The sequence below is a fragment of the Dromiciops gliroides genome, chromosome 4, assembly GCF_019393635.1.
Source record: "Dromiciops gliroides isolate mDroGli1 chromosome 4, mDroGli1.pri, whole genome shotgun sequence".
In the NCBI taxonomy this organism is placed as follows: Eukaryota; Metazoa; Chordata; class Mammalia; order Microbiotheria; family Microbiotheriidae; genus Dromiciops; species Dromiciops gliroides.
The window spans coordinates 462,123,599-462,135,685 of record NC_057864.1 but is presented as its reverse complement, the minus strand read 5'-3'; the positions used below and the strand labels follow the sequence as shown (position 1 = coordinate 462,135,685).

The following is a 12,087-nucleotide window of genomic DNA, read 5'->3' as shown; positions in this document are numbered from 1 at the left end:
TCCATCCATCCATCCATCCATCCATCCATCCATCCATCACAACCTAGCCAACCTGAACTCATCATTCTCCCTGCAAACCCTTCATCTAAACTTCCCTGTTTCTGTTGAAGGACACAGCATCCTTCCAGTAACCTGTTCTTGTCACCTTGGAGTCATCTTTGGCTTTTTCTTCTCCTTCACACCCTACAGCTCAACATTGGCTAATTCTTACACTTCATCTTTCCTCTCCATCCTAGCTCAGGTTCTCATGGTTTCTCACCTGAACCTTAACAAGAGCCTCCTAACTGGAGGCTCAGATTCTGCCCTTTTCCTTCTCCAATCCATCTTTCACACATGGGAAATCAGATTTCTAAAGCACAAGACTGACCACATCACTCCTCTGCCTCAAAGATAAAATGGAAATTCCTCAGTTTGGAATTTCAAGCCCTTCAGGGTATTTGCCCCGCAGGTTTATTTCCTTTACTTGTTCTGCATTCTGGCCAGAGTGACCTATTTTATATTCTCAAAACTCAGTATTCCATCTCCTATCTTTTCACCCCTTCCAGGATGCCAGTCCCTCCTGGTGAAACTGAATATTGGAAGGAGACATGACTCCTGATTGACTGAGAACTAGCTGAGCCTGAGATGCTGTGTGCCTGCCTAAGGGGCAGACACTTTAGAGAAGGAGGTAGAGGCATGGTGAGAAACAAGTGTAACTTTTGAATGGCAAACAGGAGATATTCCTGGACATGCAGATTCCATCCACCCCCAGCATATTCCTTATCTGCTAGTGCCTCCAACTCTAGAGATTAAGAACAGATCCTTCCTCACTTTCCTCCATCTTTTCTCCTTTCTCAGGAGCTCTGTTCTTATCTCATTCTCACACAAAGGGATTGTTTATCGATCAATCAATCAATCAATCAATCAATCAATCAACATTTAAGTGTCTGCTCTGTGTCAGGCACTGTGCTATTCAGGGATACAAAAAGAGTCAAAAGACAGTCTCTGCCCTCAAAGAGCTTACAATTTAATGGTGGAGACAACATACAAGCAAATGTACACAAAACAAGCTATATAAATAGGAAATCATTAAGAGAGGGAAGGCTCTGGACTTGAGGGGGGTTGGGGATTTACTCTTGTTTAGTCATTCCTCTCTTTTAATCTTTATAATTTACTCATTTTCCTTTACTTCCTACTTGAATAAAGAGGGTTTAATTGCCTCTTCCTGATTGTCTCTTGTTTAACTAGCATCTGATGGTAAGAAGCTAAGCTCATGTTATCTTTCACTAACACTAATCACTAGATTACAGATATGATAGATGGATATAATTCTATCTTACAAAAATAATAAACATCTTTATCGTTTTGAGTGTCAAGTTTTATCCCTCTTTCCCTCCTTTCCCTCCCTCCTCCTTGAGGTGGTAAGCAATTAGATATGGGTTATACATGTACAATTATTCAAAACATGACCATATTAGTCATTTTATACGAGAAAACCTGAATAAAAGAAAAATTAAAGAAAGTGAAAAATAGCATGCCCCAGTCTGTGTCCAATCAATATTAGTTCTTTCTTTGGAGGTGGAGAGTATGCTTCATCAGTAGTCCTTTGGGATTCTCTTGGATCATTGTGATGGGGGGAAATGGGGTATGGGTTTGGGTTAGGGGTTGGGGTTCTTAGGAATTCCTCTTTAAAGAATTACACCCTCTTGCACACAAAAGTAGTTAGAATAAGGTGGTAGTTTATTTAGGGGCAAAGGAAGGGAAGGGAGGGGGAAGGGAAACCATGACAGAAATCCTTGGACTTCTCATGGGGAGATAGGCACAAAGCACATGGCTCAGAGGTACCAATCTCCTCGAGCAGGAGACTGGCTGGTACTTTTATAGAGGGCTGGTGGGGGGAGGGGTGACTATTTGACTATGGAAAGTTCCTTTAGTGAGGGAGGACCATCCCCCATTGGTAGTGACTAGAGGAATTGGGTGAGGGGTGGCTACGGATCTCTCTTCAGGACACAAAGGCAGCAGCTACACTCAAATTTATCTCCCCAGGGGTAAGGGAGACCAGAATGAAGGGTGAAGGTCCCAAAGCTAGCTCAGTCCAAACTGGTTCCACTTATCTCTCTAGGGTATCTGTCCTCTGATTTAGTTTCTCAAGGAGAAGATTCCTTGATGTGTCCCAGAGAACTTCTGGGGGTGCTCTGCACCTCATGACAATTGTATTGCTGAGAATAGTTAAGTCATTCACAGTTCTTCATCGAACAATATTGTTGTCTCTTTGCACGATGTTCTCTTGGATCTGCTTTCTTCACTATACATCAGTTCATACAAGTTTTTTCCTGCTTGTCATTTTTAAAATTTAAAAAATGTTTTATTTTTTGTCATTTCTTATAGCACAATAATATTCCATCACCATCATATACCACACCTTGTTTGGCCATTCCCCAATTGGTGGGCATTCCTTTGATTTACAATTCTTAGCCACCACAAAAAGAGTTGCTATAAATATTTTTGTACAAATAGGTCTTTCTCTCTGTCTCTGTCTCTCTCTAAATATTTGCAGGGCAATGAGGGTTAATTGACTTGCCCAGGGTCAAACAGCTAGCAGGATTTGAACTCAGGTCCTCCTGAATTCAGGGCCAGTGCTTTATCCATTGCGCCACCTAGCTGCCCCCTTTTTATCATATTGTGTGCCTCCCTTACTTCACCACACTCTCCTCATCTCACTGTCCTCTACTCCTTAATTTTAGGTATCTTTTATCATCATCTCTATCCCTTATTTGCTCAAGGACTCTTCTGTCCATATTTGTGAAAGGTAACTCATTCCCTTTTCTATCGGGTTTGTTTATGCAATGACCTTTTTTTTTTTTTGGTGAGGCAGTTGGGGTTAAATGACTTTCCCAGAGTCACACAGCTAGTAATTGTCAAGTGTCTGAGGTCGGATTTGAATTCAGGTCCTCCTGAATCCAAGGCCAGTGCTTTATCCACTGCGCCACCTAGCTGCCCCTATGCAATGACCTTTTATATTTAGATCATGTATACATTTGTAGCGCATTGTGGTATGTAGTGTGAGCTGTTGGCCTAAACCTAATTTCTGCCGGACTGCTTTCCAGTTTTCCCAGCATTTTTTGTTAAAAAGGGATATAGTTGGTTCTTTTGCATTTGTTGAACACTAAGCTACTATGTTTAGTCTTCTCTCCTTCCCAAACTTTCTCCACAGATTGCTTCATTTCTATCTTTCTCCTCTTAGAGTGCATACTCCAGTCCCTAGCTCTGTTGGCTTGACTTCTCCTGAGGCTGAGACCACCAGCCCATAATGGAGATTTAATAATTGGAGCAGAAAATCCCCCCTGTTGGGGTTAAAATTCTCTCTGAGCAAATGGCTAAGTGGGCTTTTCATGTCCCTGGGAGCCTACATATGAGGTTGAGCATCTGAGGGTCTGTAGCTGCTCCCTTTGTCACCCTGAGAAAGGACCAAGAAGACCAGCTTCTTCCCCCAGTATGTCCAGGGTCCTGTGCTCCATTGTCTCCTGGAAAATCTCCTCCCTTTTCCTGGAGCATCCCAAGAGGGCAAAACTCCTGACTAGTCCATACACTGAGATTCAGTGTCTATGTTGTCTCCTAGTCCTCAATGAGAACTCTCTGCTCACCCCTGCCCTTTATACCTACCTGATGGAAGGACTGTGAGGGGCTGAGGTGGACCCTCTGGGACTTTGTTTCCTCATCTGGAACACATGACAGTTGGACGTGATGGCTTCTCAAGTCTCTTTTGAGACTCTATGATCCTGTATAAGGGGTCCATCTCTATCCCCAGAATCACCTAAAGAATTTTCTGTGTCCAAGGACCTGTGCTTTATCCCAAACCAAACTCAAACTCAGTCAAGTCCTTTAAAAAATTTTATCTTTATTTATTTATTTATTGCGGTGCCATGAGGGTTAAGTGACCTGCCCAGGGTCACACAGCTAGTAAGTGTCAAGTGTCTGAAGCCAGATATGAACTCAGGTCCTCCTGAATCCAGGGCCGGTTCTTTTATCCACTGCGCCACCTAGCTGCCCCCTCAAGTCCATTTTCTTCCTTGGATCTTCTCTATTACCCCTTGCAATTTCTTCTCTTCTACTCCTGGTAGTTGGCAGAGAAATGAGGAAAGATGAGAATGGAGCTGAAACAGCCTTTGGGAATCATGGAACCAAGGGATGTAGGAGCTGTAATGCACAACCCCCCCATTTGACGTAGGAAGTAATGGAGGTCCAGGGAAGGAATGTGGCTTACTCAAGGTCACCCAGTTATGGGAGACAGAATGACTCCTAGTCCTGGGATCTTTCCATTACATCATGATGTCTTCCCTACTGCCCTAGAGAGGAGGCTAGGATGTCAGTCATAACCACAGACGCCCCCAAATGCACAGACTTGGTGAGGGCCACAAAGTCTCTGAGGAAGGGCCAAAGAGGTCTCTGGATCAAAGACAAAGGCCCAACACTCAGCTGCCATCTCTTAGAACCCAAAGGGGAAGTGGATTTAGGAGACTCCAATCCCAGATCCCTACCAGAGAGAGACTCAGGGTACCTCAGGCCCTCCCAATCCAAATGTCCAGAGAGCAGGACACCAAAAGGTAGCCAGAGCAGGGACTGGCTCCAGGTTTGCAACAGAGAAGCCATGAGCTCCTTAGAAATGTATAGAATACTGGGCTTGGAGGAGCTGGGCTCCAATCCTGATGCTGATGCATATTAGCCATGTGACAATGAGCAAGTCACTTAAATGATCTGAGCCTCAGTTTCCTCATCCCTAACTCGGAGACCTACTGTGTGGTACTTGGAGGGTTGCTGTGAGCCTCAAGATAATGTGTACATAAAGTGTTTTGCATCCTTTAAAGAGCTATGTAAATGGAAGTTATTATTTTGGAAGGAGGGAGGGAATTAGATGTATGACTTATTGCCATAAGGAATGTTCTCTACTAAAGCAGGTTGGTACCTGCTTCTCCTTCTTTTTTGTGGGGCAATGAAGGCTAAATGACTTGCCCAGGGTCACATAACTAGTAAGTGTCAAGTGTTTGAGGACAGTTTTGAACTCAGGTCCTCCTGAATCCAGGGCCAGTGCTTTGTCCACTGCACCTCTAGCTGCCCCCAGGTTGGTACCTTCTTAGCAACTTGTTGTACCAGAGAATTACCAAGAGTACTGGAAATTTAAGTGACTTGTCTAGGGTCACTCTGTCGGTAGGTGTCAGAGGCAGGATACAAAGCTGGGTCTTCTGGACTCTGAGGTTGGCTCCCTACTGATTAAGCCAGGCTGCCTCTTCTACAATTGTTATAGGAAAAGACAGACTCACTTAAATGGGCAGAAGGGCTGATCCAGTGTTAGCTCTCCTCCCCTTTCCCTCTTCCCTCATTAACTTCCTTACCACAGGAACAATCTCAGGAAAGCTGAAACAGACTTCTAAGTTGTCCCACAATGTCTCCCTTCTTGTCCTCTTCAGACCCCATGGAAGCACCACCTCCTCTGGGAAGCCCTCCTCAGTGCTTAATGCTTCTCCCTCTATAGCCCTGTATAGCCCTTGTGTCACTCATCTGACCCTTAGCCCCAGCTGCCTTTATTACTATTGTCTGTTAGCAACTTGAAGGCAAGGCCCATGTCCTGTTCATCTTTGCTGACCCTGTCATGTACAGAAGACAGTGGGAGGTCAATAAATGAAGATGGAGGATGATCACACAATGAAGCAGTGAGGCACCATAGGATGGTGGAAAGAACTCTGGTTCTGGAGTCAGAGATCATGGGTTCTAATCTTGCCCCTGGTGCTTATTACCTAAGTGTCTTTGGGCAAGTGACTTAACAATGATAATAAGAGTTAGCATTTATATAGTGCCTACTATGTGCCAGGCACTGTGCTAAGCAATATGCAAATTTTATCTCATTTAGTTTTCACCACAACTCTGGGAAGTAATCTTTATTATTCCCATTTTTATATTGCTTATATAATATAATTTATATGATCTCCATTTTATATCCCAGTATATTTGCTATTATCCCCATTTTATAGATGGGGAAACTGAGGCAAACAAGAGTTAAATGACTTGCCCACGGTCATACAGTAAGTGTCTGAGGACAGATTCGAACTCAGGTCTTCCTGACTCCAGGGCCATTGTGCCTATCCACTGTGGCTTTTGAGGTTCTTTCCAACTCTAGAACTAGGATCCTAAATCACTTCACCTCCCTGGGCCTCAGTTTCTTCCACTGTAAAATGAGAAAGTTGGATTAGATGCCCTGTGAGGTTCCTTTCAACCCTAGAGCTATGATCTTATCGTCTAACCTGGGTAACCTTGGGTAAGCTCACTCAGTAAGGATGGGCAAGAAGGAGTGAATGCCTAGGACCATAGTTTGCATTTGCTCCTCCTGTCTTTGATAGCTAGGAGTGGTATGGCTTGGAGGCCAGGAAGACTTCTCTGGATAGCTTCAGGGTTCTGGGGCAGCTTAGGAAAAACCTTGCCTGGAGACGGGGGATGGACAAGTTGATCTCCCAAGTTCCCTTTCCAGGTAAGTCTGGGAATATGCTGGAAAACTGAGCAGGAAGCTACAGGGACCCCTCTGAGAACAGTGGCTCACGCCAATTCCCGATTGTATATTCCCATGTATGACTGTTTTGGTTTCCATAGTATGGAAAGAGCCTTGGATTGGAAACTGGAGGGGATCTCGAGGTCTTCGAGATCTTAGAGGACTAGAAGAGACCTTAGAGTCAACTTCTTCATTTGCCAGTTAAGGAAATAATGGCCCAGAGGACCTGGGTTTGAATCCCAACTCTACTCCTTGCCACCCTGAGCAAATCAATTCACTTCTTGAAGACCTGTTTCCTCAGTAAAACAAAGGATTATATGACCCTGAAACCCCTTCTCTTGCTAGATAGAACCTTATACCCATCAATGTATCCATGGACTGGCGAACTCCTTGAGGCCATGGCTTCCTCCATCAGTGCTGATTGCGACCCATCCAATGACTAAAACCCCCCCCTCCCCGAATAAATGGGGATAAACTAAAAATGATTTCTTCTGTGCTTGTGGAATGTGTTTTTGTGCCTACATTTGCATATGGGTGTGTCAGATAGGCTGGAGATTCATGACACTTCAAACAAAAAATAATGAAACCACACCATAGAGACCTGACTCAGGAATAGCTGGGAAGCTGTCCAGCTTCCTATCCTGACAACCCCCACCTTCCTGTACCTGGTCATGACATTCCTCCCCTTCCTTCCCTTCCTCCTCAATGCTCTGCTGGGAGCAGGTGGTTTCCCACTCACCATCATTTGTGGGCTGTGCTCCTGGCTCGGATAGTGGGGACCATTGCACCAGGCAGCGGCCTCTGCCGAGAAGCTGGGAGTGAATGGTTCAGTGTGCCCGGCGCTGGCCACGTCCTCAAAAGTCTCCATGCAGCCCGGGCTCTTGAAGGAGTGTCCATCCAGGCCAAGGGCTGGGTGCGCCTCGAGAAAAACGTCCTCGTTGAACTGCCGCTTATAAGAGTGGAAAGGGACATGGCTGCCTTTGAGGAAGCGTCCTGGGCTCCCTGCCGCCGGCCCGTCCTCATAACCGAAGCCCTGGTACTTCTCCGTTGGGGAGAGCTGGGTCTGCATGAGATCTTCCTGATGCTCTCCCTCGAGGCTCTCCGGGGGGGTCAGTGGGATTTCAGATGGTTGCTGGAGCAGAGAGACCATCACCTGATTCTGGCTTCAGAGAAAGTCGGCTGCAATGAGACCCCAATACCCCACCCCTGCTGGTAACTATGGGTAAGTTTGGGAGCACTTACCTGCCTTCATCTAACCTCGGAGCCAGGTGACCCCCGCTCTGTCTCTGTCATGGTTGATGGTCTGCTCCTAGGGAGTGATTGTCTAGCACTTGGCTGGAACCTCCCCAATAGCCCAGATTCAGAGGTCAGCCTTAGCACACCCTTCTGATGAGGGCTCCTTTCCAATCTCCCCAACTACTCAGCGCCCTCCTCCAAATTATCTGGTATCTTTGCATTTATCTTGAATTTATTGGTCAGGTACTTCCATGTGCACATGGTGTCTGTTCTGAAAGAATGTTAGCTCCCTGAAATCACTTGGCACCTAGGTCACTGCCTGGCACAATGCTGGAAAGAACTACTTGTTAAATTTCCTGCTGTAGTAGAAAAGAAATGCTCATTAATTAGTTGGTTGAAATGGGATTTGTTATAGTTATTATAATCCTTGACTAAAACTCTTGCCCTCTTATAATTGGAGCATGGAGTGGATGAGACAGAAGAGGGGAAAATAGTTAATTCCTCAAAGGGGGGGAGAATTTTCACTTTTCTTTGTCCCCCCCCCACTGTAGCCTCCAGTGCCTAGGGTTTACCCATTGTTGGTATTCTGGAATTAAGCCCTGATCACCCCCTCCCAGTGGTCAGGCTGAATGGCTAGCCCGGGGTGGGGGGGTAAGTGCAGGGGTACCAGTGGACTGGGGGGGAAGGATTTGGCTGTCCCACCCCAGTGGGCAACTAGGAAGAAATCCTGAGTGGCTGAAGGCCAAGGTGGGGGAGGGGAGCAGGCAGGCTCATCGGAAGCTAAGAACCACAGCACAGAAAGCTTTGCTGGTTGGTTGCTTAGTAAGTAGGCCTGAGGTTATCTCTGGACCTGAGAACAGGCCAGGTGAGATTAAACCCTCCCCCCCCACCCTCAACCCAAAACACCTGGGACTCTCTGAAGCTGAGAACAGGAGCAGAGCCCAGAAGCAGCCCCACTGCCCCCACCCCCAGTGGAGAGTTTAAAATCAAAGGAAAGCAAGGCCAGGCAGGCTGAGAAGAAGCCCAACCATCCTGTTGGCCATGCTGGAGCCTGAACAGTGTGTCCTGGAAGCAGCACCACACTTTAAGAAGGAGTTAAACACCAAGAAATAGTAAGCCAGGATGAGTAGGCAGAGAAAGCAGAAGACCATCGAAAACTTCTCTGGGGGTAAGGTCGACCACAATACAACCTCAGAAGAAGAAGATAATAACAGGGTCAAAGCTCCAACATCCAAAGCTTCCAAGAAAAATATGAACTGGTCTCAGGCCATGGAAGCTCTCAAAAGGGACTTTGAAGAGAAAGTAGGAGAAATAGAAAGAAGATGTGGAGAAAAGGAGGAAAGATTGGAAAGAGAAATGAGAGTAATGCAGGAGAGTCATGAGAAAAAAGTCAACAGTTTGAAAAGCCAAATGGAAAAGGAGATTAAAAAACTGTCTGATGAAAATAACTGCCTAAGAATTAGGATTGAACAAATGGAAGCTAGTGACCTTATGAGAAACCAAGACACAGTAAAGCAAATCCAATTGAATGAGAAAATAGAGGGCAATGTGAAATATCTTCTTGGAAAAACAGCTGACCTGGAAAATAAATATAGGAGAGATAATTTGAAAATCATTGGACTACCTGAAAATCATGACCAAAACAAAAGCTTAGACACCATCCTCCAAGAGATTGTGAGGGAAAATTGCCCTGATATTCTAGAAGCAGAAGCTAAAATAGAAATTAAAAGAATCCACCAATCACCTCCTGAAAGAGATTCCAAAAAGAAAACCTCCAGGAATATTATAGCCAAATTCCAGAACTCCCAGGTTAAGGATAAAATACTGCAAGCAGCTAGAAAAATGGATTCAAATATTGTGGAGCTCCAATAAGGATAAATCAAGGTCTGCTAGCTTCTACATTAAAGGACCAAAGGGCATGGAATATGATATTCCAGAGGGCAAAGGAACTGGGACTACAGTCAAAAATCACGTACCCAGCAAAACTGAATATGATCTTTCAGAGGCAAAAATGGGATTCCAATGAGAAAGAGGTCTTTCAAGCAAGCATTTGTGATGACAACACCTGAACTGAATAGAAAATTTGACTTTCAAATACAAGACCCTGGAGAAGCATAAAAAGGTAAACAGGGAAAAGACTTCATGAGGGATATTAAAAGATCAAACCATTTACATTCCTACATGGGAAGAAAATACTTTGAAATCATAAGAATTATCTCAGTAAGAAATTCACAGAAGACAGGTTTGAACTGAATACGAAGGGGTGATATCTGTAAAGCATTTATGTTTTGTTCTTTGTAGGGCAGACAGGGTGGGGTGTCTTATATCTGGGACTGGATTTGGACTTGGGACCTCCTGGGTCCAGGGCTGGTGCTTTGTCCACTGTGCCACCTAACTAATCAATGATGACATCATTAAAATAGAGTTGAGGTGTAGGAGGAATAAACTGGGGGAGGGAGAAGGGGAGAGATGGTCTGGGGAGAGGTAGTTCATATGAAGGAAACAAGAAAAAAGCTTATGGAGGAGAGTAGAAGAGGGGGAAGGAGTTGGGAGAGTAAGTGAACCTTAATATCATCAGAATTGGCTCAAAGAAGGACTAACATACATACTCAAGTAGGTATAGTAATATATTTTTGCCCTGGGGGAGGGGACGGAGAAAAGGGGAGAGGGGAAGAAGGGAAGGAGGAAAGGGCAGATTGGGGGAGAGAGCAGTAAAAAGCAAAACACTTTCAAGGAAGATGAAGATGTTCTGCATTACTGCACCAGTATGACATACTGAATTGCTTGATCTTATAAGGAGGGTTGAGGAGGGAGGGAGGAAGAAAAATTTAGAACACAGAATTAGCTCAGGGACCCCGATCTCATTGGAGTGGGCTCATGGAGGGAATAGCTTTCATACTTAATTGGGAGGAGTAATCTATTTAACCCTGCAGGAAAGTAGGAGGGGAAGAGGGTAAGGAAGGAAGGGTGAAAAAAGGGGGTGCAGAGCGAGGGAAAGGATAGTCAGAAGTAAAACACTTTTGAGGAGGAATGGGTAAAAAGAAGATAGAGTAAATGTCATGGGAAGGGAATATGATGGAGAGAAATAGTTATGATGATTGATTATAATGGCAAACATATGGTACCTACTTTGCCAGGCTTTTATGAAGAAAATTCTCTGTCAAGCTTAAGGTACTATATACAGGTTATAATGAACAGGATACTATCAGAAAAACCTGGAAAGACTTACATGAACTGAAGCAGAGTGAAATGTACTGTATACAAAATAACAGCAATAGTGGGGGATGATCTGCTGGGAAGCATGTGGTTATTTTCAGCAAGGCAATGATCCAATATAACCCTGAAGGACTTATGAAGATTACAGCCCATTTGCAGAGAAAGAACTGATAGTATCTGAAAACAGATGGAAACACATTAAAAATTTTTTTCTTTTCCTCTTTGACAATTCCTTAATCTGAAGTTTTGGGTTTTTTTGACTGTTTTCTCTCACAGCTAGCTAATATGGGAATTTTTCTATGACTACTCATGTATAACTTATTTTGAATTGCTTGAGTTCTTGTGGGTGGGGGGTGGGAATGGAGGGGGGAAGAGAAGTTGGAACACAAAGGTTTTAAAAAATTGATGTAAAAATTTTGTTTTTACATATATTTTAGAAAATAAAATTCTATTCAAAAAGAAAAGAAAAGAAAAAGTGTAACACCTCTGTCCACCCTGTGGGTAATACCTTCAGAGAGAGGGCTGTGACCTGGATGCCTTTGTTCTAGTAAGGTGATATGACCCGTGATTGACTTAGAGGATTCTCAGTTCTTGACTCTGGGTGCCCATCTAAGTGGTGTGGGTAGAGATGTTCTCACAGGATGTTCCCATCCTGGAAAAGGATGGAGATAACTGAATTACTTCCATGGTCTCTCCTCTTACGCTGATTTGACCCTTAGGTGGATGGTGGAAGGGGAAGGAAGTACAAGGAGGGGTTGCAGAGTGTGATGTGCCTGGGGCCCTTGTCACTTAGAGATGGCCTATGTGCCTGTGGAGTCTGCTGAGTTTAGGCAAGCAGAAGTACCCCATTATGATGTGTATTGGTCCAGAGCAGGGCTGTGGGGAACAGGACGGCTATCCAGATTGCACTGTGGTCCCTTTAAAAATGACACAAGGGCATATGTGTCTGGTGTGGCTGCCCAGCACCAAGACTTCTAAGACAACCAAAGTTGTTAAAGCTAAAAGGTCATGTGTGCCCAGCCTGTTGGCCAAGCAGCCATGGGGCAGGAGGAGAGGATGGGTTGTTCATCCTTCCTTTCAAGGGTAGCTTCTGACCTCCTGGAAGACCAGAGAGAAGG

At 44.7% G+C, this 12,087-nt stretch overlaps 1 protein-coding gene across 2 annotated transcripts in view; it reads right to left on the bottom strand.

Moving 5' to 3' along the window:
• Nucleotides 1-3,959: 3,959 nt before the first annotated feature.
• LOC122725326 (forkhead box protein N1-like) overlaps nt 3,960-12,087 on the bottom strand; it is a 34,754-nt gene continuing 26,626 nt past the window's right edge. The window contains exons 2-3 of one of the 2 annotated variants that reach the window (XM_043962381.1): nt 7,257-7,696; nt 3,960-4,093 (exon numbers count right to left, since the gene is read on the bottom strand). In XM_043962381.1, coding sequence (XP_043818316.1) covers nt 4,088-4,093; nt 7,257-7,667 — 417 coding nt within the window. In that variant the 5' untranslated portion in view covers nt 7,668-7,696 and the 3' untranslated portion in view covers nt 3,960-4,087. The remainder of the gene's footprint in view (nt 4,094-7,256; nt 7,697-12,087) is intronic. The other variant, XM_043962382.1, reaches the window with a different exon arrangement.